We start from the raw sequence: 25,917 nt of genomic DNA on the forward strand, positions 1-25,917 counted from the left end.
CTCATTCAAATATCTCAAGGCTCCAGGACAAATAACCAAGCTGAAAAAAAATAATCTAAAAAAATAAAATAAAATAAAGCCTGCCTAAAATAATAAAAGATTATCGGAAGATCATTTCCGACACAATAATAGTCATAAAGTAATGTAGAAGAAAACGTTAATAGATAACGATTTAAATTAAGACATACTATGTGAAAATTAAGAGATACAAATTCATTGTGAAATGAAAAGTAGTTTTTTTTTTTTTTGATAATTATGATGACCTTTAATCTCATAATTAGGCTAAGTATTTATATCTCGTAATTTATTTATTATTATTATTATTATTATTATTCATTTTTCTTCATCTCGTAGTCATAATTATGATTTACGAACGCATAATTGTTTTCTTAAGTCACAGAAATGTACGGAGGCGTATTGCATTCACTTGAAGAAAAAAAATGTGAAGAAAAAGAAATGTGTTTTAGCAATTCAGAAAAACTGTAATACATTTCCACTTTTCATGAACAAACCTTGATTTCAACTGTAGAGGGCAGTAAAGTTTAGAGCTCTAAAGTTTAGAGAAATCCAAATCCTTTGCAAGCCCATTACTACGGAGGCGTATTGCATTCACTTGAAGAAAAAAAATCTACTCTGTTTTTCTGAATTAACGAGTTAATTTTTCATGAGAAAATTTTTTTTGCTCTGTTTTTCTGAATTAATGAGTTAATTTTTCATGAGAAAAAAATGTTTTGCTCTGTTTTCCTGAATTAATGAGTTAATTTTTCATGAGAAAATTTATTTTTGCTGTTTTTCTGAATTAACTCATTAATTCAGAAAAACAGAGCAAAAAAAAAATTCCATTAAAAATTAACTCATTAATTCAGAAAAACAGAGCAAAAAAAATTTTCTCATGAAAAATTAACTCGTTAATTCAGAAAAACAGAGCAAAAAAAAATTTTCTCATGAAAAATTAACTCATTAATTCAGAAAAACAGAGCAAAAAAATTTTTCTCATGAAAAATTAACTCGTTAATTCAGAAAAACAGAGCAAAAAAAATTTTTTCTCATGAAAAATTAACTCATTAATTCAGAAAAACAGAGCAAAAAAAAATTTTCTCATGAAAAATTAACTCGTTAATTCAGAAAAACAGAGTAGATTTTTTTTCTTCAAGTGAATGCAATACGCCTCCGTAGTAATGGGCTTGCAAAGGATTTGGATTTCTCTAAACTTTAGAGCTCTAAACTTTACTGCCCTCTACAGTTGAAATCAAGGTTTGTTCATGAAAAGTGGAAATATATTACAGTTTTTCTGAATTGCTAAAACACATTTCTTGAAACCATCACTCACTTTCTCAAAACCTTAAACATAAAACCAATTTTTCAACCCACATACAGAGAACCTCTGACTCTTCGTGCAAAATGAAACAATTGCCTCAAATTTTATTTGTCTTTTATTTGTGCTTAAAATACAACAATGCTTTCAGGTCATACCGTACATACAGCGAGTCAATATTATAAACACTACAGATCATTCATTAGAAAATACATTTAAAAAATGGAGAACACAGAAACCAAAGCATGCAGTTACAGAAAAAAGTATATAAGGTGAATAAATTGCAAGTATAGTATTGAACTGAATATTGTATAGGATAGAATGTCTGTATATTCAGCACTTGCATACTGTGAAAATACAGTGACCCAAAAGCCAAAAAGATTACCGTGAAAAAAAAAATGCTATAGCTAATACTTCATGCACACCACAGAAGAGGTCTCTCAATCCTTGTTTATTTAATATTTTGTTTTAAACAATATGAGGACGTGTATGTGGATGCTGTGGAAAAATAAGGGTGAAGCCAATCCTTGAGATGAGTCAGATCTCAGGAGGTTCCTGAATGTTTTCCAGATTTCACGTTGTTTTTGTGAATTGTTGTCAAGAAATCAGAAGCTTTTGGGGGAAATGTTATAATACTCCAAACAATCTCTCAGCAATAATCTCCAAAACAGAACTGAACATATTGGAGAGAACCTGTTTAACACATGCACATTAAATCACAAAAATAAAAATAAATTTTTTTTTATACCATAATACAACAGAGAGGCTATAAATACATATTTAATAACATATAAATAACAATTAAAATAAAAACAAATAAAATAAAATAAAAATTGTGTTAGATGGTTACATTTGATGTCCTTTCGAGAGAAGTGCGTGTGTGTGTGTGTGTGTGTTCAGTCAGGCATCAGATTGTTGGGTCTGTGTTGTTGGGCTGATGTTCAGTGCAGAACTGAAGTGACTCAGAACAGAAAGTTCTCCACACAGAAGACATGAGCACGTGGATACTCCCGATATTTGCATAACAGGCAAGGTAAGTGCTTTATCCTTTTTAATATTATTGTTCTAATCGATGTTCCTGCTTAAACCCTCATTTTAGCATTAATAACAAAACTAAAAATTGATAAATAATGTTAAAAATACACATTTAACATTGTTGCATGTTTTTGTGGATTTGAATTGGTCTTTGTTTAAAATGTGTTTTATGCACATTCTGACTCAGTACACTAGACAGTATGTTTTTTAAGAATATCTGAGGACCATGTTGTGTTTGAACATCTAAAAAGTGTGTATTCAAACAACTCTTTGTGCATTTATTCTTTGTATAATGAATGCACCATAAACAGATTTTTAAGATGCACAGAATTTTTTTATTCGACTGTCTTAGGTGAGGCATGAATGAAAGCATGGCCAAAGTGTTTTTTCTGAGCTTGTTGCTTTGGCTGCTTGTACCTGCGGCCAGATGCCAGAACAGAAGACAATCACCGAACAACCTCACCACAAAACAGGACAATGGTAAACGCATTAGCGTCTTCTTCAGTTCCAGTGCAACATTTATTGTGTTGACTAAGTCTTTGCATGTACAAGTAAAAGTTAGATATCTTTACTCTCAATTGTTTCTCCAAGACTACAATGAGATTAAATGGAGACTGTTCTCCTGGGAAAAGATGACTAGTGGTCCAAAAGATAATTAACTTTTCACTCAAAATTGTTATGCGGATAATATAATTTGGAATAAATTTGATCAAATTACAAAAAAAGACCAAATTAAATTATTTTCACTAGTGGTCTGATGCGTTTGGATCTTTATTTCTATAAAGCCCAATGTGCGATATTTTGATTAAGTTCTCTAAATGATCAACATGATCAAAAGTTTGCCTTCTGTTGTCTGATTGATCGTCTCTAAAGTAGCTTTTAGTGTGATTGAAAAAAGTCCATCTTTAGTTTGTGGTTCACGCGTCTTTTTGCTCAGAAATCTTTAATCATTTTTTTAAAGTAAACGTATAATAATGTATATAGTTGGTCATATTTAAAGATAAACACTTGTTGGACTGAAGAAACTAAAATAAAAACAAAAAAAATCATGTTTAGTTAGTATCAAATATGATCCATCAGGATTTTGAAGAACGTTGTTCATCTCTCAATAATCATTGTATTGCATTGCAGGATTAGAAAAAAGTGTAATAGTCACTTATACTGTTAAAAATCTCATTGATTTACACTGCAAGCTATTATATTACTTTTTCTCCCCAAATAAATATCAGCATATGAACCAAATTGCATATTTTTGAGCTCATTCTGTATGAGCCATAAAAGCCTTGTGTATACTCAACAAAACACATATGCAAACTTTTTTATTAGATTTTGTCTAAAAAGGTTCATTAAACTGTTCCAATAAAAAAAAGAACCTTTCAGTGAATAATTATTTTATTTTGTCAGCATGTACTACATTTTAATAATCTAAAGAGCCTTTTGTGTAATGGAAATGCTCCATGGATGTTATTCCAAAAAATAATCGTGATTTTAAATAAAGAACGGTAAAAATGCTACAGAGCAAAACTGTTAATTGGTTAACAGAAAGTTTCCGTATAAATTCCTGTGATAGATCTCATGGTACATTTAATGTAATTTTACTGTAAAATCCCGTTAAATTTACAATTTTTTAAAAAAGTGAAAAAGAACAACTGTATAATTTACAGTGAAAAAACATAAATTGACATTCCCACAATTCCCTTCACATTTTATGCATTTTTGTTGAAATAACTATGGTTCCTCATAGTTTTCTTTTTTTTTTTTTTCTAATCAGTGTACATTGGGGTTTTATGTTACATTTAATGTTGTTAAATTAATGTTTATTGCATTTTTTGTGTGTTACCATGATGGTGTTTAATGTTTGTGTGAATGACACTGCAACTTTTTTTTTATAAGTATTAATCTTCTTATGGAAAACTGCTTGTGATGAGCTGTGATTGATCATGTGATTCTCATCATTACTGTGATGATTGTTGGTTGTCAGTGTATTACAATGTTTCAAAACAGATATCAATTCTTCAATAGGTTGGTAAACTAACATTATATCAGATAATGAAATACGGTTTATTACTGTAAGTCTGGAAAACCAATAATGTTGTTACCGTATTTTTGACGGTAAAGTTCTGGCAACCACAGCTGCCGTTTTTTTACCGTAAAATTTACGGTTTTACTTTTATGTGTGCTTACAGAGTTTATGCCTAGTTCCCTTTCTCGTTTCAGAGCTAGTATGTCCACTCGAGATCGCATTCATCCTGGACAGCTCAGAGAGTGCGAAGGGCTTTCTGTTCGACCGAGAGAAAGCATTCGTGCGCTCCTTCAGCGGGCGTGTGGCTCAGATGCAGGTTTCTGACTGGCATCTGAAGACTCGTCTGGCGCTCCTCTACTACAGCAGTTCAGTGCACATCGACCAACGCTTCACAGACTGGCAGGACTTTGACGTCTTCGTGAGTAGATCGGCAGACGCCATCTACATCGGTCAGGGAACGTATTCGACATATGCCATATCCAACGCCACCCACCTCTTCACCAGCGAGACCAAGGAGCAGAGTGTCCGGGTGGCCCTGCTCATGACCGACGGCATCGACCATCCGAGGAATCCTGACATCATGGCGGCGGTCGCTGAGGCCAAAGGTCACAACATTAAGATCTTCACCATAGGCTTATCAAACCTGGCGAAGGACAGTGCCAAGCTGCGGTTGGTGGCGAGCAGTCCAGCCCTGCAATACTCCCACAGCCTCACTGACCCCAGACTGGAGGAACGGCTCCTGCAGCAGCTCGTGATTAGAATATTTCTTACTATTATATAAATATTACTTTCTTATTTTCCTTTTTATTGTAAGTATACTTTCATTCATTTAGTTTTGATGCAAGAAAAAACTCTATCTTTCTTTTTTTACAGCCTAAAGGGAGTGTTGCTGTTATTTTGGGTCAGAGAATAGATGCTCTACAAATTTCTATTTGTGAGGGTTTGAGATCCAAATACAGTAACTAGTGTTTGGTCTTCTGTCCTGAAGCATGGTTCACACATCAATGGGTGAATCAAATCTGTGTGTGAGGGATTTTCCCAATAAACACCGCTCGGGAAATGTCAAGCACTGTCTGTGATCGGGTCTCGTAGAAATGCATAAAAATGCTTATCATGTCATGCGATAAATTAGACTTGTTTTAATACTGTTATTAATTTGTATTCTAATTATTTCTCTTTTCATTTTCTTTTTCAGGAAATAATTGCAAATAATGAAGTAAGTACTGAACTTTCAAGAAGAGTGACCCTCAAAGTATTCAGACACTTTAAAGTCTAAATGTCATTGCATTAGAGGAAAATAGCCAAGTGGCATTGAAACCACACAGGTTTCATAATTAGATTGGATTAGATTAGATTTATTTGACCACTTAAATATAAAAATATGAAGACCAGTAAGAAACTGTTGCATACATTAAAAAAAACAAATACAAAAGTAGTCAGGGATAACACAATAATGCCCGAAGACTTATTTCCATTGTGGTCCCTAAATTCTCAATATCCCCTCATAATGAATTGATAACTGAAGTGGATTAAATGAATAACTAATAATTAAATATACAACTGTTGTGTCCAACTTTACCCAGATACACTGATACTAATAAATATGGTTCGTCCTCTGTGGTTTATGCCGACACCAACAGTTTGTCCTCTTTTGAACTCTGATATATCTTCCATTATGTTGTGTGGATTGTTTGTGCAATAGTTTATGTACAGTTGTGTGCTATTGCTCTGCTAATTCAACCTTCACACTCGGCTCTTTCTGATGAATGTAAATCAGTGGAGACGAGGCGTATATACTGTAGGCTCCAACACTATTGGCCACTATATTGTTTCATTGTCCAACCTCTGTATAAGTGTGTATACAGTGCAAGTACATGCCAACATACAATCAAGCCAAATCAAATCTCAACTGCTTGATTGCTTGTCGTCGAAAAATGTGAACTATATTAAAGGGTTAGTTCACCCAAAAATGAAAATTCTGTCAGTATTTACTCACCCTCATGTTGTTCCAACCCCGTAAGACCTTCGTTCATCCTCGGAACACAAATTAAGATATTTAAGATATTAAGATCACTCCTGCATACAGTCCATAGGCTTCTTGAGGGACTGGCTCTTGCTGTCCCCGAAAAGTCATTAAAGACATCGTTTTCAATCTTAAGTTTATCAAACGACGAGAACACTTTTGTGCGCAAAAAAACAACAAAAATAACGACTTTATTTCAACTATTCGTTTATTTCTCCCTCTGCGCGAGTCAGGTTACTAGTTTAATAGCGTAAGCTTCTGTTATTGTACGTCACACGCATCACACACACATGACCAGCGTCGGCCAATAGTGAGCCTACGTGTGACGTAGCTCTACGCAATCACACTACGTTAACTGACTTACAGGCTCATGGAGAAGGAAGTGAATAGTTGAAATAAACTCGTTATTTTTGTTGTTGTTTTTTTGCGCACAAAAGTGTTCTCGTCATTTGATAAACTTAAGATTGAGCCCCTGTAGTCACTTGGACTATTTTAACGATGTCTTTAATGACTTTTCGGGGACAGCAAGAGCCAGTACCTCAAGAAGCCTATGGACTGTATGCAGGAGCGATCATAATATCTTAAATATCTTAATTTGTGTTCCGAGGATGAACGAAGGTCTTACGGGGTTGGAACAACATGAGGGTGAGTAAATACTGACAGAATTTTCATTTTTGGGTGAACTAACCCTTTAATGTCCAGCTCAAATCTGCTTAATCTGAAAATATGGCATGAAAATATTAATGTATTATAAACATTAACATCATGATTTGCAACAATATAAAACTGCTATACGTGACCTGACATGGTTACTCTAAAAAATGCTTGGTTGTTTTAACCCAACTTTGGGTCAAATATGGACAAACCCAGCCATCGGGTTAAATTTTTACATTACATTTTTAACCCAACGTTTGGGTTTGTCCATATTTGACCAAAAGTTGGGTTAAAACAACCCAGCATTTTTAGAGTGAAGGGATAGTTCACCCAAAAATGAAAATTTTGTCATCACTTACTCACTCTCAAGTTGTTCCAAATCTGTATGAGAAAAAAAAAATACCATGGAAGTCAATGGCTACTGTCAACTGTCTGGTTACCAACAGTCTTTAAAATATCATCTTTTGTGTTCAACAGAAGAAACTCATACAGGTTTGGAACAACTTTGAAATTTTCATTTTTGGGTGAACTATCCCTTTAAGCAAAGCATATCACACCATCAATAACTGGACTTGAACAATGCTGATTGCAAAGTTACCGGTTGTATTTGTCTTGCCAGTGCCCACGGCCACCGGTGTGTTCGTGTGAGAAAGGTGAACGAGGTCTTCCAGGAGCTTCCGTGAGTATTGCTGGGATTGAATTGAGGCCATTTTCCTTCACTTGTGGCGTTCATGAAGACAGCTCTATTTTTAGGGTGAAAAAGGAGAGCAAGGTTATGAAGGACCGCCTGGTGCAAAAGGCTCAAGGGTGAGAGTGAAAATACCATATGTGTTTAAAGATGATTAGATCTGTAGTGTATTGTTGTTGATGCACTGCTCTGACTGATTTTACAGGGGGAAACAGGAGCACCTGGTCTTCCAGGATTCAATGGTCCAGAGGTACATCACATCTTCATAGGGTCAGTTTATACATTTTATCTCTGACTCTCTGACCAACACGGTTCTTGTTCCTGGTTCCTCATCCACAGGGAAGATCTGGGTTCAAAGGTGATAAGGTAAAACATCTGGGTTGCATATGCATTTGGGTTGTTGCGATTCATTTGTTAATAGCATTGTCCTAACCAGTCCCAAGACTATCTAATAAGGTCGCAAAATCATTTGCATGCAAATTAGAAAGCACTCAGAAAAATAAAGGTTCATGGCTTTGATGGTTCCATGAAGAAGATTTAAAGGAGCTGTATGTAAGATTGTGGCCAAAACTGGTACTGCAATCACTTTCAAATTACTGTAGAGTGGTGTTGCAACACTACTGACTTTATGATTCAGTATAAGAAGTATAGGTAATTTTAAACAAGGTCTGAAATTATGGTTTAGGGGCCAAATGTAGTTTTTTTATAATACTAAGTTTATTTATTTATTTATTATTATTTTTTTGTATAATATGTATGAATTTGGTTTATGTATGTGAATGATTGATGTGTGATGTGTTGCCACTTGACTTCTTCTGCTGCTTTTATAAGGGACCACAATGGAAATAAGTCTTCGGGCTTTATTGTGTTATCCCTGACTACTTTTGTATTTGTTTTTAATGTATGCAACAGTTTTCTTACTGTTCTTCATATTTGTATATTTAAGTGGTCAAATAAATCTAATCTAATCTAATGATTGGTAGATCGGTGGAGGGCGAAAACACAACATGACAACATCAACATCAGTTGACTGCAACTTCACTTTTTAAATGACAATGTCCTTGCCGGACTACTGTTGTCAGTGATATAAGTATTAGAAATGAACATGACTTATTAATGTCTATTGACATATCAGGCCCCTTTTATGATTATTTGATATCAATTTCTTACATCCAGCTCCTTTAACATCCATGGAACCCTTTTCATTGCACAAATGGTATGGTACTTTATAGTGGAAACAAATTTATTTTGATTATGAAGATGTTCCGTCCACATTTAAGAACTTTTGATTTGGTTATTTCTTCTGTGAAAACATCCTTTTTGAACCTTTATTTTAAGAGTGTTTAAGAGTAACTGCTCAGCTTCATTAATGCTACTTTCACTGTTCTCACTCATTCTGATCCACAATATAATAACTGAACTGTTGAGTCATGTTTTAGGGGGATCAAGGTAACTGTGGACCACCAGGGCAAAAGGGACATGAAGTAAGTCTTCTCTATTGTACGCATTACCATTGCTCTGAAATAGCCACGTATGATTGATCAAAGTTTTATGTGTCATTTCACAGGGCACTGAAGGGCCTCCAGGACCGAGGGGCCCTAGAGGAGAGCAGGCACAGTACACACATATCTTTACATATGACATATTACATTTATTTCATTTAATTCTGTGAGACTCTTGAGTAAAGATAACTTTATGGCATGCACAATATTTAACAGTAGAACACATATCAAGCTTCAATTTATATTTGGACAAAAACTTAACTCAAATTAATTACTTTATGAATTCATACAGTCTTAGATTTTTCATGAATTTATGTATTTACATGATATTATTAATATTGGGTGGTCTTATTCATACCATCCTGTATTTTTCTGAACACATTAAACACATGCTAAATGTGTATTTCATCCATACAATCATATTACTATAAACACAAATAGCATTTTAATAGCAGTAATAATGTATAATGTTTAATAATTATGCCACTGTTGAAAAACATTAACAAAAGCAATTTTTTTTTTTTTACTTTTAAGAAGTGTGTATAACAGCATTATTTAAGGAGTGAATTGTGTTAGGGTGATTTCAGACCAAAATAATTTAGTGATTTATATATATATATATATATATATATATATATATCTATATCTTAAATTTAGCTTTAAATTTAAATTTAAACTCAGCTTTAAATTTATATATATATATATATATATATATATATATAAATTTATATTTATATATATATATATATATATATATATATTTTTTTTTTATTTTTTTTTTATTTTTTTATTTTTTTTTTTTAAGTGAGAAAGTGAATATAGAAATGATGTCTTATCACATAAACGCAGTGATCATGGCAGGTCGCAGCTGTCTCCCCGCTCTGCACTTATGGAATGTGATCGGCAGATCGCTCGTAATCCTATGCTAATATACACATGTAAAGGAGTGAATCCAGGCTTGCAGGATATTATTCTTTTTCCGAGAACAACTTTGTACTGTGGGATTAGTGAAGAGACTGAATAGCTCAGATTGACTGGGTCAGGTCCTTCAGAACCAACAGATAAGTAAAAGTGCCAACTTATGGTTTATTATAGGCATATGGCTGATTAATTGTTTAAATTGTTTATTGCATGAGAGTGCAAGACCAATTTTAACATATTTCTTCATTATTTTACCAGGGTCTGAAAGGGCCTCCAGGGGACCAGGGGCAAGAGGGTCAAGGAGGACCCAAAGTATGATCATATCTTCCATTTCTTTTAAGGGAGATGACTGTAAATGATATTTGTGCCTTAAATAGAGACATAATTCTGGGTGATAAAGAATTCACATTGTAGAGATCTTTCCACGTTTAAATGCAGATTGTGCCTCTCACGTTTGGTCTGGAAATTCTAACAAAGAGTGCTTTGATCCGACAAATATATAATTGCGCATTCAAATGCAAAAACTCTTAAAACTGTCTGACACAAGGGGTGTCTTTATGCTCTGTAAATGTCATTTGGAACATACACAAGTGAATACGTTGGGTGATCAGAGTGTGTACTGAACCCTTTCACCATTCCTCACGCAAATAGGATGTTTTGTATATTAAGCCAAAAGTTGTAATGCATCTTCGAGATGACTGAGGTTTATGGCATTTTGCAGTAGTACCAGCTTTAAATTCATGTGAACTTTGAAATTTATAAGAAAATGACATCCAAATGAATGACTGACCTTCAGGTTGTTCCTAGGGGGACCGAGGGCCGTCTGGTGCGTCTGGCCCGCCGGGAGATATTGGAATTGGATTCCCTGGACCAAAGGTAAACTTTTCAGCTGGTTGTTCTCAACAGGACTTCTCTCAGTTCATATTAGACAAAAAAGCAGTGGGTCAGTAAGATTTGTTTTAATATTATTCAGCAAGGATGCATTAATTGATCACAAGTAAAAGTAAAGACATTTATATTACAAATGATTTCTTTTAGGGCGACAAAGGAAACCCTGGAAGAACAGGTCCTCCAGGTCAGGTTGGCATTGGTCAGCCAGGTCTATCTGTAAGTAAAAACAGCCTCTTGTATGACTTTAAACATGCAATTATAGATTATAATGAGATATTGATACATGCATCAATGAAGGGTCCTCCGGGTTTACCAGGATCACAGGGGAACCCAGGAGCTCCAGGCGAGGGACTCCCTGGCCCTAAGGTGAGCAGAGACCGTTGCTGTTCCTGCTTCTTTTTAAGGTCATTCCCTTTTCGATAGATAGGCTCTCTGACCTTTTCTGAAAGAAAACATATGAAGTTTACTCACACTCAAATACCTAGGGTGACCGTGGCTATGTCGGCCCTACTGGTGAGCGTGGACCCCCAGGTTATGGAGTCAGAGGTGAAAAGGTACGGTGCAGTTGTGTGAGATTTACGTTGGCCATATAAATAGCCATTTTGCTTAAAATTTAGCCCTTATATCTATCCTCTTAGGGTAACGCGGGACCTCCTGGATCACCTGGACCAATAGGAATGCCTGGCAGGGGAATTCAAGGAGAGAAAGTATTTTGTTATGTTATTTTTATACCAATATTTCTGGAGCTATAGGCATGTTTCATGTACTCAATACATGCTTATAGTGTTAGTGATTTAAACAAATCCCTAATTCGTTTAGTTTGTTTTATATTTATATTCAATATGATCATGTTGAGAATTATGTTTCGAAGCAATTGGAAACATTTAACTGTCGCCTCCATCTTAATATCGAAAGGGGAGTCAGGGACCCGCTGGTCCTCCTGGTCAAAGAGGGAATCCTGGGATAGGACTCATGGGTATAAAGGTAAGACTGCACTTCTATTCGATTTTTTTTTTTTTTTTTACAAAGAAAGAAAGAAAGAAATTGATACTTTTTTCCAGCAAAGAAATTCGATTAAAGACATTTATATTGTTACAAAAAATCTATTTAAAATAAATGCTGTTTTATTTCTTCAAAGAATCCTGAAAAAAAATCATGATTTCTACAAAAATATGAAGCGGCGCAGCTGTTTTCAAAATTGATAAAAATAGAAATGTTTCTTTAGCAGCAAACCATCATATTAGAATGATTTCTGAAGGATCATGTGACACTGAAGACTGGAGTAATGATGCTGAAAATACAGCTTTGATCGCAGGAATAAATTACATCAATTTGATTCACTTTTTCAATTTGAAAATGGAATAATATTTCACAATATTACTGCAATTCAAATAAATTCAACATTGGTGAACAAGATGGAAAAAAAAATAATTATTTCAAACCTTTGAAGGATATATAACTTTGTTTTGTCTGCTCTTTTAGGGAGAACAAGGATTCCCTGGAGATCCTGGAGCCACTGGAGAAAGAGGAATCGGAGAACCAGGACCCAAAGTAGGTTGTCGTTTCAACTAAACTGTGGTGACATGACCTAAAAAAAACAGAATATAGTAGCAAATCATGAAATCAGACTTGTGTTTGGGTTGATGCCGTAGGGTGAGCAAGGATTACGAGGTTTACAAGGTGAACCAGGTGTACCAGGAGAAGATGGAACCATGGGACCCAAGGTGCCCATAATAGCATGTTAGTGGTGGATCACTTATCCAAAACATTTAGTGGGCATATCTTGTAATATACTATGTGAAATCTTGTTGATTTTAGGGTGATTTAGGCCTACCAGGACCCAAAGGACAAGACGGACCTCCAGGAAGAGGTCAACCAGGAGAGAAGGTGTCATGCCTACTAAAATTATTATATTAAAAAATATATGATTTTATGTATTAAATAGGTTGTATCCTCCTTCAACAGGGGGATCGGGGGGAGAGGGGCCCCAGAGGCCCACCAGGGCCAATGGGACCAGTTGGGCCAATAGGAGGAAAGGTGAAAACAACTCATTTGACATCTTCATGTTAACAAACACAAAATAATGTTAAGAAAAGCCATGTGTCACTACCGCTGTTCTCTGAATGTTCTTTGTCGTTCAATTAAAATAGGGACAACCAGGGAATGTTGGACTTCCAGGTGTTCCTGGGCCTTCGGGAAGAGGCATACCCGGAGCTAAGGTATGTTAAAGAAATCAAGCTTTATCTGTAAAAGAAAATAAAATAAAAAGCAAAAATCATGGTCACAGTGAAGACACAATGAACGGTGAATGTGAGAACATGTTCCTGGATCAACATCCTTGGTGATCCTGAAACAATATTCCAATCAACCAATGAGATTTGACTGATAGGTTTACAGTTAATGTCAAGTTTAGACTTACAAAAAGGCTTCTACACCATTCTTATTCACCTCTGATTTTAGGGACATGGTATGGGTAGGGTTAGGAGTCGGACTAAGTTTTTGGACAGGAAAGTTGATCCAGGAACATTGCTTACTTGGCATGGTCAGGCATTAAACATTGAAACATCTTAAAAATAATTTCACTCCAGAAAGACTGACTTAGTAAATAAACAATTGCAATCATGAATGATTCATGAAAATTAACAAAAAAGTTAATTAGACAAAAGGTTAATTTACTTCCATTTCAAGTTAAAAAAAAATACTGATACATTTTTATTGTGGCTTACATTTTTTGGGAGCTACTGTATGTGTATGTGTTTCCATACCAGGAGATCTCATTCCATGTTCAATTGTTCATCTTCCTGTAGGGAGATCCAGGGCCAGCTGGTCCATCAGGACTTGTCGGAGAAACAGGGATAGGTATTGCAGGGCCGAAGGTAGGAGTGACTTCCCAGTTGAAATCTGCACTGTTCTTTTGTGACTCAGATGATCAATTTTGTTTGTCTTTAGGGTGAAATGGGGTTACAAGGACCCATTGGACCTCCAGGGCTGAAGGGAGAGGGCTATCCTGGCCCACCTGTAAATAAAACAACATTACTCATGCAACTCATAGATAGTTACTGTACAGTTTGTATTTAATCTGACATACCAAATTGAATTATAACAGACTATATATATATATCTGTGTGTTGCCCATGTGATCTAAAGGGGGCACAAGGTCTTCCAGGTCTTACAGGAGAGACTGGGCCAGAGGGTACAGGTTTACCTGGACCAAAGGTAAGGTGATTGATTGGATCACTCCCATTTTCTTCAGGAAATATAAAAATTTGAATCATTAAAAATATATATTATTCTATTAGAGCATTTGAATAATTGATATTTTCGGTCACAGGGGGATCGAGGCCCTCCAGGTCGGCCAGGGCCTGATGGAGCACCAGGTCTTGGTCAGGTGGGCCCAAAGGTGGGAAATATATTTTAAACTACATATATTGTACGTAGAATACATATTATTCTTGCATAGCCAGAACTTCAGACTGCCGGCAGAAGGTCTGGACTCCATAGCAGTGACAAGAGATGTATGACCGAGATGTAAAGCGACCAATCACACTTCGCTGTGTTCAGCATCACGTTTAGGTGCATGAAAATGGAGAGTTATAGAGACCAGCATGCAATTCGTCCAAGAATGTTGTGCAAGTTTACTGGAGCAACAATGGTGCGGTGAACTGCATTTTAAGTGTTGTGAACTTTTTTCTTCTAAAGTGTAGGCAACTCAGACCAGGAGACTCGGGTTGTCTCTTCAGCAGGTAGATGCAGTCATTCATCAAGTCTAAAGCAGTATAAATTGAAGTTTATGTATCTTTCAAGGGCGAGGGATTACATAGAGGTGGAGACACTCTGAAACAAAGCATGTAAATGAAGTACAGGATTCAGCTTGTCACCAGAAATTCCCCAGTCCTGATCTCATCAGCAAAAATAGATGGTGATCCAATCAACCAGATGGACTAGGGATGTCAAAATACACTGTTGGACGAGTCATTAGATTTGTGTTTGTAGATATGTTCAATGATGAAATTCATGAATCTTGGTCTTCCTAAATGGTCCTAAAAACAGGCTTAATTTTTTGAAGCAGAATGTGATTCTTTTCAGGTTAGATCAGAAGTGTTTTTGTGGTCTGCAGGGCTCCATTGGTCAGACTGGTCCAGCTGGTCCTCCAGGTATACCAGGAGAAGGCATACAAGGACCAAAGGTAACAGGAATCGGAGGCATATCAGGAGGATACAGTATTCCTGAACACATTACAGTGTGTTGTACAGTTGTGAAATACTGAAACTGTTGAATTCACATGCACTTAACTCTGTTTTGTACAGGGTGAGCCTGGATATCAGGGTATACAGGGGCCAAGAGGGTCCCCTGGAGAGGGTCTGCCAGGACAAAAAGTGAGGAGAGTCTTGTAACCACAGTCATGCATTCATATTTCATAAAGTTGGCATGAAAGGATTCCTTCACTCCAAAATAAAAATGTCATCATCAGATGATAGATGCTTGTGTGCAATTACAAAAATGGTGTATTACATCATGTTTTCATAATGTAACTGTTCTGTTTGTAGGGAGATCGTGGGTTACCTGGAGCACAAGGACGCAAAGGGGACAGAGGAAACCCGGGAGAATCAGGATTTACAGGACCACCGGTGAGAAGAACTGAGGAAATTTTGATTAGTTGAAAAACTCTTCATGCTAGACTTGCTTTTTAATCGTTGAGCTTTATGATAGCTGACAACACTATAATCGCCATCTCTATATTTAACACCCTGATCATTGCTTCTTCTTACAATCACAGGGTAATTCAGGAACAAAAGGAGAACCTGGTCTCACGGTATGTGCACAGATGAAATAATTCATTTTCTACCTTGCCAAAAATAAGGTCCAAAAAATTATTTTTTACGTACATTATTATATATATACTGTAAAAGTGTTTTGCACCTAAAGAAATGGCAGTTCTAAACTGCAATATGTTATGCATTTGTTGCATAATCTCACCATACTTGAAAACTGTAGGCCCATTTTAAAAGTACCTTTAATTTAGAAAGTTCTCGAAAAAGTTGGTTTATGTCAACACCTTTCCTATCTTCATCTAAATTCTGTCTATGAGAGGTTTCGGTCTGGCTTGTGCTCTACTCCACACTACAGTCTGCTTTACTGAAGGTTTAAATTACATTTATTTGACAACTGATGCTGGTGACTGTTACTGTATATTAGTGCTCCTAGACTTAGCTCTGCATTCGACATGGTGGACCATGACATCCTTATATCTCGAACTGAACATGATGTGGGGTTGAAATGAACTGTATTAAACTGGTTCAGCTCCTTTTTGAAAGATCGTAAATTCCCTCAGTTTTGGCTCGTCGGAGTCCTCAGCTGCAAACCTCTGTTGGAGAGTGCCTCAGGGCTCCATCCTGGGCCCTACCCTTTTTTCCCTTAGGGATCCGAATCATGATGTATCATTCCATTGTTACTCAGGAGACACACAAATTTATGTTCTCCTCAAATGATCTGGAAAAAATTCACTTGAGCCTTTGCTGGATTGCTTAAACAATATTAAAAAAAGTGGATGTCTGCTAACGTTTTAAATCTAAATGAAAATAAAACCAAGATTATCTTTTTTGGCCCTCCCGATGGTAGACCTTAGCCTGAGCACGTCAGACTTCGTACTTCCACTCTATTTCAGTTCGCTTCTGTACCAAGCGGGTAATCCATCAGCCGTAAGTTGAAGCCTCGCGGGAGCCGCCATAGACCTTATTCAGAGCAGCGCCATGACAGGTATGAAAATGAGGCTGTGAGGGATAGACTTACCATGTTTCCAATGGCATCCGCTGTAAAAAGCTGAATAAAGCTTCTAGATTACTTACAATTTTCCACAGCTTACATTGTCGGGAGTTTTTTGTCAACTGACATTTCTTTGAAAGATGTCTTTCCAGTGTTTCATGAGCAGAACAATCCGAAAACACATTAATTAACAGTACAGCCCATTGAAGAGATGCAAGTCTATCCCTCACAGCCTCGCTTTCATTCTCATTAAAAATCAAAGATGGCGCTGCCGTGAATAAGGCGTATTGTAGCAGAACTGCACCTGCTGTTAGCATCCCATTGACTCCCATTCATTTAGTCAGCCATTTTCACTCCGTTATTTCGCTCGATGGTTTAGGGTTAGAGTTTGGTATTACCAGGCTAGGTAGACCTATGCACAGGTGCCTTCCTACCTCTCTAATTTATTACTTCTACACTACCTCAAACTTGGGACAACAAAAACTTTTAGTTGTTCCTAGATACAGATTACAGCAAAGGGGAAGACTAAACTTTGGAACAGTCCGTCTATCCAGATTAGATCCGCACCATTCCTTCTTCTTTTTAAGTCTTTGCAAAAAACATTAGATATATTAGATAAATTAGATATATCACTGATATATACAATATTTACATGCCTTTCATATGATGTACTATGGTTTTTTTTAATCACTCCTTTTCTTATGTCTTGTTTTATGTCTTATGATTTAGTGCAAAGCACATTGGTCAGCTGTTGCTATATAAATGGTGCTATATAAATAAACGTTGGCTATTTTCTTGTAAAACATACTATAATAATAATACAGTTTACAACTTCAAAAAAAAAAAATTTTTTAGTGTGCATTTATAAAGCTGAAATGCTCATTTACGTTGTTTTCATTTTAAGTTTTAACTCAGTTAAAAAGATTTATATTTTGCAGAGAGAAGAAATAATCGCTCTAATCAGATCTATTTGTGGTAAGTATTCGAATGGCAGATATTTTTCTACATTTGAAAGCTTTGTAATAATGAATTGCACCAAAACTATATTGGATGATTTATTGTGGATTCTCAGGTTGTGGCCGGATATGCAGAGTAAATCCCCTTGAGCTGGTGTTTGTGATTGACAGCTCTGAGAGTGTCGGCCCGGAGAACTTTGAGGTCATTAAAGACTTTGTGAATACCTTGATCGACCGCGTGTCAGTCAGTCCGGAGGTGACGCGTGTAGGGGTCGTTCTCTACAGCCACATCAACCTGGTGGTCACAAAGATACAAGACAGGTTAAGTCGTGATGGAGTGAAAGCAGCTGTGCGCAAGATGCCTTATATTGGAGAGGGCACTTACACAGGTAGTGGCATCAGAAAGGCCAATGAGATCTTCCGCTTTGCTCGTCCTGGAGTGAAGAAAGTGGCGGTGGTTATTACAGATGGCCAGACGGACCACCGTGACACGGTGAAGCTGGAGGATGCGGTCAAAGAGGCTCATTCAGCCAATATCACCATGTTCGCCATAGGAGTGGTTAATCAAAGTGACCCGATTTATGATGATTTTAAGGAGGAGCTGAAGTCAATAGCATCCCCGCCCACAGAGGAGCATGTGTTTTCTATAGAAGACTTCAGAATGCTTCCTGGTATGTCGCAATGCATTCATTTCATACTATTAAAAATGGATAGTTCAGTCTCTATGTATTTGTTGGCAAAAGGCTATTTACACTAACCAGATGTCATTTTCCTCCATATAATGGACTTCAATGGGAACCAAACGGTTCAAGGTCCAAAAGAGAGTTTCAGTGCAAACTGCAAACTGTTCAAAGAGCTTTAAACGATTCCAGACAATGAATGAGGGTCTTATCAAGCGAAACGATCGCTTATTTAAAAAAAAAAAAGAATAAAAAAGTTACGTTTTATAAGCTCAAACGCTCGCCTTGCTCTGTTCTGTGATGCGCGTTCATGACTCTCCTGTTCGAACTCGTTCATCAAAATGAACGAAACTTTTGCAGTCAACTCGTTCATTTACGTTCGTTGAATGAACCAAATGACACGAAAAGGTCAAGCTTCTAAAACTTAAACTTTGTCATTTTTTTTTTTAAATGAGCGATCGTTTCGCTTGATAAGATCCTTTTTCATCGTCTGGAATCGTTTAAAGCCCTTTGAACAGTTTGCAGTTTGCACTGAAACTGTCTTTTGGACCTTGAACCGTTTGGTTCCCATTGAAGTCCATTATATGAGGTTTGATAAACAAGGTTCGGGAGGAGCAGGTGCAGTTAATTAACCCAATCAGCACCAGTGGAGAGCAATCAGTAATCAATCTAGGACAAGATAAATATCAGCAGAACCCCCACTTGTTCTTTGACAGTTTATCAGCATCCCACCTCCACCCCATCTCCTCTCTTTTAGTTCCATCTCTAGTTCCATCTACTCTTACCAACGGGGGGAGTACTCTGGGTTCGGGCAGAATTCCGAGCTCGGAGCCCTCCACCCGGACAGCACGCCAAGTACGCGTAATCTTTATCATAATAATTATATGTAGATGCGAACTCGTGAAATGGAGGAAAATGCTGACAGAATTTTTATTTTGAGGAATCCCATTGAAGGGCTTTATATTTGGACATTGAACTGAGACAGAAGAAAGCATTTTAGCATTAACAAAAATAATACACTTAACCTTTAAAAACCCTCAAACATATAAACTGAATGCCTTAAATTCACGTTTTCTGTCTCTGTGGTCTAGATGTGGAAAGTAAATTGCTCCAGAAGGTCTGTGAGAACATTGATGGATCAATATTCAGCACTACCTCCAGCTTTAAGGTAAAGTGACACACAATTCGGTCAACAAGACCATTATAATTAAAAACTCATGACCCATCTAAAGCCGCCATATTTGTTTTAAGAGCTGCTGTTGGGTGCAAGTACATAAAATTCCAGCAGTGTGACATTCATTATACATTTATTTTTATTATAATTTTTTGTTATACATTTTTTTCTAATTATTATTACACACGCAATTTTTATGACTGACACATGCTTCAGTTAACAAAACCATATTAAAAAAAACGTCATCCAACTAAAGGTGGCATATTTGTTCTAAAAAGCTACGATGTTTAGTGAGAAATTAAATGTTACACTGCAAGACATTTATTATTTTATTTCAACTGCACTGCTCCTGAAATTACATAATAAATGTCTTACAGTTTGACTTTCTTATTGCATTTCTTTTGTTATAATGTTTTATTGAATTTTTAATGAAACAAAAACCAACCAAATTCGAAAGAAAAAAATCCAATCAGCGTAACATTTTTTGATTATAAATGTATTTAATTTTATTACGATATTTTTCTAATTATTATTATGCATGCAATTTTTATCAATATATAATATTGTAAAACTGCAAATAAAATAATTTATTAACTGCAGGACTATATTACACAACAAGGCCTAAAGATCTTAAGGCTAATAATGGCTTGATATTTGACGCTTACTGTTATTATGCAAGCACTGTACTAGTTATCAAGAGATATTAATATTACACTGTATCAATAGCCAGATGCACTTGGAGAGTTTGGCGTGTTCCCCTATGATCCTAAATCAGACGACATGGACATTTTCGGGACCATAACGCCATATTTGGAAAGGGATGACCTGAACCGCCTCCCAGATTTCTCCCTCACGTCTTTGGACCGGCCATATAAGGGCACATACTGGACTGACCCGACACGCAGACCAACTGGCCCGACGCTGCTCATACAGAACGATTTCACTCCAGGTAAATGCCCATTCAGCTGTAAACTAAATTCTGTAAGCAAAAGAACCATCTTAATCGTTTAATCTTCTCTCTCTCGCAGAAGAGGGGTGCCTGGAGCCTCTGGATCCTGGTCCGTGTCGAGACTATGTTGTTAAATGGTATTTTGATCCTAAGGCCAATTCATGTGCTCAGTTCTGGTTTGGAGGTTGCAATGGCAACAAAAACCGATTTGATAGTGAACAGATCTGCAGAAAATCCTGCGTGAAAATGTAAGTCTAACAATTAGAGCACTGAAACTGATGCAAAAGGATGGGATACTAGAAAAGAAAAAAGAAATAAAGCTATTATTATTTCAAATATTTTAGCTTTTAATATTTAACTGTGAATATTTTAAATAACTAAACTGCTCAAAAGAACTTGAACAATTAAATAAATGCATGTATTTGCCACAAAAATGTCACACTTAAAATGTCAGAATGTGACTGACTGCATTATATAGCAAGATATTAAAAGCTATAAAGACTCAAAAGTATGTTGTCTAATGCAGTGAGGATTAGACATTATTTTGAGCAAACCAAAAAAAAACTATTTCTTTATGGGCAATGAACAAATATTCATACAGTAAAACAATCTGTAATCTTTTTCCATCAAATGTTCTCATTTTTTGGCCACATTAAACATGTTTTTATTTTTTTTTATTTTCGTCTATTGTATTTGTATTGTGGTCTGGTGCTGTTTTATTTCAGGATTAGTTTTGAATCTGTACTTGTATCCAAATGGTCGCGAGTGAGTGAGTGTGTGTGGTCAGGGTCATTATGCAAAAGTTATACTTCAATGTACACAAGTCCTAGAAATATTTGTTTTAAAACATTTTAACTATAGTAGGAATCGTATTAATATTTACAATGATTTTAACTTCAACATTTTCTTAGAGCATGAAATATTGCTCTATTATGATGCTGAGAAAAGAGATATTTTTACAGTTTTAAAACAGTAAAAAAAGAACATTTGTTGTACAGTAATTGTAACTGCAAACTGAAATTAAGTTAAAATAAAATATATAAAAATGATTTACATAAAATATTTTTAATGTCAGTTATGCTTATGCTTTCTCAAAATAACAAAAATGACTTTTATGTTCTGCAATCTGATGTATATCTGAGTGAAACAGGATATACAACAAAAAAAGGGTTTGATTTATTTTTCCAAACTGCAAGTCTATCTCTGTTTCCAGGTTTAAACTGAATTTTACATTAAATATTCAAAAATTTGGTAAAAGATTCTGATACACAGTCTCTGCGGTTTTTATTCACGTTCCTGAGTAATTGTATTTTTTTTAATGATAAATGGCTAATATAAGTTTTGCTGTCACCTGTGAAATGTCTGAATATGAGCATTTTCTGCTAATAATTTGACTGAAAATGACCCTGTTCACGTACATCTCTAGTTAATTCCTACTGAATGTCTTACTCCGAACATTGTCACGCAATGTGTTCAACAGTCGGGTTCCAGAAGTAAAAACTCCATTAATTTTTTCCATAAGGCTTTACTAATGCTGTTCATTGATTCAAGTCATTTTGGGTATAAAGTCTTTTTATTCTACAATATATGGTGTAAAAAAGTGCTGCCCTCTTCAGGTTGAATGGTGGCTACTGCAATTGAATTTTCCTATTGGATGTTGTGGTGCCCTGTGACATAAGAGGGTACCAGCTAACCACGCCCTTGCCTACAGAGAGACGAGTCTCAGGTGCATGACTCAACCGGAAATAAAAGAGAAAAACTATATTACCCATGATGCTGTACAGAAAATTACACCAATCAGAGTCGAAACAAGAAAACGCCCAAAAGATCTCTTTAGCCCCGCCCACTCCCATGAAACACTGCGAATCATTTAATCCAGTCAATCTCACTACGCTCTCAAACTATTTTGCAATATATATATAATCAACATTATTAATTGCATAGTTTTATATTCCTCCATCGTAAGCTGTAGTTTTTTCCCCTCACTAAAACGTTAAGTACTCAGTCTTTCTACCTTTGTATTTTTGTGCGATTTAAAAAATTGTTTTGCTCTGAATCAAAGTTTGTAGTGTTATTATCATTCACCTCATGGCTGATTGGCTTGGTCCATTGCTCATCATAACGCTTTAACAAAGACTTTTTTCAAATCCCTATGTGAGAAATGCATGGAAATAGTACTTCCAAAACCAATGGAAAAAGTCATCAAAGTCATCAAGCCCAGTGTTATGCGGTGTTAGCAACAGTAACCAAGCAGGGTGGAGCTTAGGTTTAACTAGAATGACTCACAAATATTTTCAATGAAAACCTGCCAGCTGTTCTCACCTGTTTTGTTGTGTAGTAACTGTAGCAGGCTCGTTTTCCACTCTCTGGCGAAGGTTTTCCGGTGTAAAAGGATTAAATGTTTCTTGTTTGTTTGGATCTCTTGAATCCCCGGCCTTCACTCCCATGGTCTCCATCCTCCTCCCCAAGGCCATGTCCTCCACGGAGCTGAAATGCTTGTAGCTTTCCGTGTCGAAACCTTGCACAAATCTCCTGAGAGCCTCTCGGCTCAGAACTTATCCGGCTCCTCCGCTCATGTAACCCTGACGAACAAGCGGCCGGAACCCGTGCCCGAAATAAACAGGCTTCTCTGTGTCATGCTGACAAAGTAGGTATCTCAGGTTTTCAACCACCACAAATGTGTCGTTGCCCGCTTTCAGTATCTCCAGGACGCCGACTGGTTCCTCAGAGGCACGGATGGTCTTCCACTACAGCTCAGTGGAGATGAGTGGTACCCGGTGGGGTCTTCTGCTGTTGTAGCCCATCCGCCTCAAGGTTGTGCGTGTTGTGGCTTCACAAATGCTTTGCTGCATACCTCGGTTGTAACGAGTGGTTATTTCAGTCAAAGTTGCTCTTCTATCAGCTTGAATCAGTCGGCCCATTCTCCTCTGACCTCTCGCATCAACAAGGCATTTTCGCCCACAGGACTGCCGCATACTGGATGTTTTTCCCTTTTCACACCATTCTTTGTAAACCCTAAAAATGGTTGTGCGAGAAAATCCCAGTAACTGAGCAGATTGTGAAATACTCAGACCGGCCTTAAAAAATGGCTTAAATCACCTTTCTTTCTTATTCTGACATTCAGTTTGGAGTTCAGGAGATTGTCTTGACCAGGACCACACCCCTAAATGCATTGAAGCGACTGCCATGTGATTGGTTGATTAGATAATTGACCCTTCGCTAAGTCACGCCCGAAAACCGCCACTGGCCAATCATGTCTTAGCAACCGTAACTATGCGCGGGAGGTCTGGCAAGCTTTCGAACGAGGGAGCATGCTGAAGCATTGTGCGTATGGATTGTGCAAATCTGATACCGGTATACTAAAAGTTTGGACGGGGGAGAGGAGTTGTTTTCCTTCCAGAAAATCTAAAAGCCAAGGGGAGAAATGATTGGCGTGATCTAGCGTCTATGTGCGAGACCCATTCTGGTAAATGTCGACATGCTTAAAAAAAACACCCATTGCTTGGAAATAATGACGCTTTGTTCATAATGATAACGTAAAATAAGACTATTAAAGAGACAAGACAAAGGCTCACTGACATACTTTAAAATATATTTCAGCATTTTGTTAATCGACGTCCTACTAACATTAGCTACCCCTTAACTTAACCCAATCCGATCGCGGCTCTCCCGGTATTAGTTATTCCACAAGATTTATTGATAAACTGTTTGATTTATAATTATTAAGATTATTTTCACATACCCTGCTGTGTATGAACATAGCTGTTCCTTAATTTGTGTTTTCCATTTGAACGGTCAGCGTATGAGGCGCTGCTGCTTGGGCTGGGACTATAACGTTAGGCTTTAACTTCAATTTTTAAGAAATTATTCTCTATTCGGTTGCATATAATGTCGTGAATATATCCCTCGAATGCATACTGTAGTCCCTTTTGTCTTGCTCTCTCAGATATTTCACTTGTTCGCCGAAAATTACTAATTATCTCATTGGGAATGTCTGACACCGGGTGCATCCACACTATAATAGATGGGCCAGTCGCGAAAGCTTGACAGGCGTAGCAACAGTAACTAGGGAGGGTGGGGCTTAGCGAAGGGTCAATTGAATTAATGAGAAATTGAACAGGTGTTCCTAATAATCCTTTAGGCGAGTGTATATATATTCAGCTACAGAAAATATGGCTTTCTATATTGGTGCAGTTTTGGTCACGGCACATTTAAAATGACTTCTTAAATTTTAAATCGAGGAGTGCGACTGTTTTCTGCTGAGGTTCAGCCATTTGAAAACACTAGTCATCTATCATGCGTCACCTTTTTTATTGTAACTTGATTCACATTCAACATTTATTAGCTGTTATTTACGTCACAGATCTCTTATCCTGAATTGATAACTTTAAAAAAATGTGGCTACTGTACAGCTAACACTATATGCAGGTTAAGCTCCATTTATAAATGTCCATGATATAAAGTGCATTTTCTGTTCTGTTAATTTATGTGCAACCAGCATTAGAAGTACAACACTTCAATTATAAAACACACAAGTGTGGAAACTAGTTGAGCAAGGATGTCCTCAGAATAATACTTAAAAACTCCTTGAAAGTCAAAAGCAATTTTCCTCAAGAATGAAGATCAAGATTTTCGGGTCTTCCTTCCACTTTAAGTTAAGAAGCTACTGGAGACTTCCCTAATTGCATATAATTGTCAAACAGAAAAAAAAAAAAACTTTAGATGAAACCCTTTCATGAAGAATCTCATACCTTCGACACACTGCGATTTCAACAATCTTATAAGATCATTACAAATCATGATGAAGACACCTAAAATCTTTAGTTAGTAGAATAAAATGTAATCAGCATGCGCTAGTAGTAAACAAATAGAGCAAGATGAATAGTGGTTTTAGTGCAACTATTCCTTTTAGCTCTTTTCGCCTCCATGGTATTTAAGTTTTGGAGACGTCATATTGATCAATATGTTGTATTATCACTGGCTAATCAGTAGAGGGGGTCGTAGCAGCAAACACACTTTGAGATTGTCATCCTAAATGTTCACAGGCTATCCTTATCATCTTTGAGCCTCTCTCACAGTACAACATAGGACACTGTTTATGAGCCACAAGCAAAATAATAATAATAATAATAATAATAATTCGATAGTTTCCAGTTGATCATCTTTCATCTGAAACAGACCAAAAGCATACAATTTATTCTGTGTATTATATTATCACCAAGACTTTACAAGAATGACAGAGGACAAATACACTCTGGGTTGTTTTAACACAATTTTGGGTAAAATATGGACAAACCCAGCCATTGGGTTACATTTTTAACCCAATGTTTGAGTTTGTCCATA

The 25,917-nt window shown here is 36.5% G+C and overlaps 2 protein-coding genes and 1 long non-coding RNA gene across 3 annotated transcripts; 1 reads left to right on the top strand and 2 right to left on the bottom strand.

Annotated features, from left to right (window-relative positions):
- The first annotated feature begins 1,730 nt into the window (after positions 1-1,730).
- On the top strand, positions 1,731-21,833 carry col28a1b (collagen, type XXVIII, alpha 1b). The gene is made up of 35 exons (XM_039660864.2): positions 1,731-2,348; positions 2,703-2,830; positions 4,568-5,124; positions 5,569-5,589; positions 7,670-7,729; positions 7,804-7,857; positions 7,944-7,988; positions 8,078-8,104; positions 9,178-9,222; positions 9,306-9,350; positions 10,420-10,473; positions 10,969-11,037; positions 11,200-11,268; positions 11,350-11,418; positions 11,538-11,606; positions 11,691-11,759; positions 11,968-12,036; positions 12,535-12,603; positions 12,705-12,776; positions 12,871-12,939; positions 13,018-13,089; positions 13,203-13,271; positions 13,860-13,928; positions 14,002-14,070; positions 14,200-14,268; positions 14,384-14,452; positions 15,170-15,238; positions 15,360-15,428; positions 15,600-15,680; positions 15,830-15,865; positions 17,754-17,790; positions 17,888-18,442; positions 19,543-19,619; positions 20,352-20,574; positions 20,654-21,833. Exons 2-35 carry the CDS (start codon positions 2,710-2,712, stop codon positions 20,824-20,826), a joined length of 3,390 nt encoding a protein of 1,129 aa, XP_039516798.2. The 5' UTR covers positions 1,731-2,348; positions 2,703-2,709; the 3' UTR covers positions 20,827-21,833.
- On the bottom strand, positions 3,859-18,336 carry LOC120471131 (uncharacterized). The gene is made up of 9 exons (XR_016145807.1): positions 18,157-18,336; positions 17,997-18,066; positions 13,818-14,068; positions 13,163-13,296; positions 12,495-12,640; positions 11,366-11,494; positions 10,952-11,266; positions 7,649-8,084; positions 3,859-5,112 (listed from the first exon to the last, which is right to left on the bottom strand). It is a non-coding gene; the product is annotated as an uncharacterized LOC120471131 (long non-coding RNA).
- On the bottom strand, positions 21,249-25,014 carry c1galt1b (core 1 synthase, glycoprotein-N-acetylgalactosamine 3-beta-galactosyltransferase 1b). Its single transcript, XM_089118206.1, is given in 5 exon segments — positions 21,249-21,299; positions 21,301-21,336; positions 22,897-22,949; positions 22,952-23,321; positions 24,985-25,014. Coding segments are annotated over 5 exon segments (540 nt in total).
- Between the last annotated feature and the right edge of the window lie 903 nt (positions 25,015-25,917).

This window comes from Pimephales promelas, chromosome 12 (assembly GCF_988280905.1).
Source record: "Pimephales promelas chromosome 12, fPimPro1.hap1.1, whole genome shotgun sequence".
NCBI lineage: Eukaryota > Metazoa > Chordata > Actinopteri > Cypriniformes > Leuciscidae > Pimephales > Pimephales promelas.

Bases quoted from the DNA above. Each gene is read 5' to 3' on its own strand.
- col28a1b (XM_039660864.2), top strand. From the start codon at position 2,710: ATGAATGAAAGCATGGCCAAAGTGTTTTTTCTGAGCTTGTTGCTTTGG. The intron at 11,760-11,967 runs GTATTTTGTTAT...TAATATCGAAAG, and splicing joins GGGGAATTCAAGGAGAGAAA to GGGAGTCAGGGACCCGCTGG. The intron at 12,940-13,017 runs GTGTCATGCCTA...CTCCTTCAACAG, and splicing joins GAGGTCAACCAGGAGAGAAG to GGGGATCGGGGGGAGAGGGG.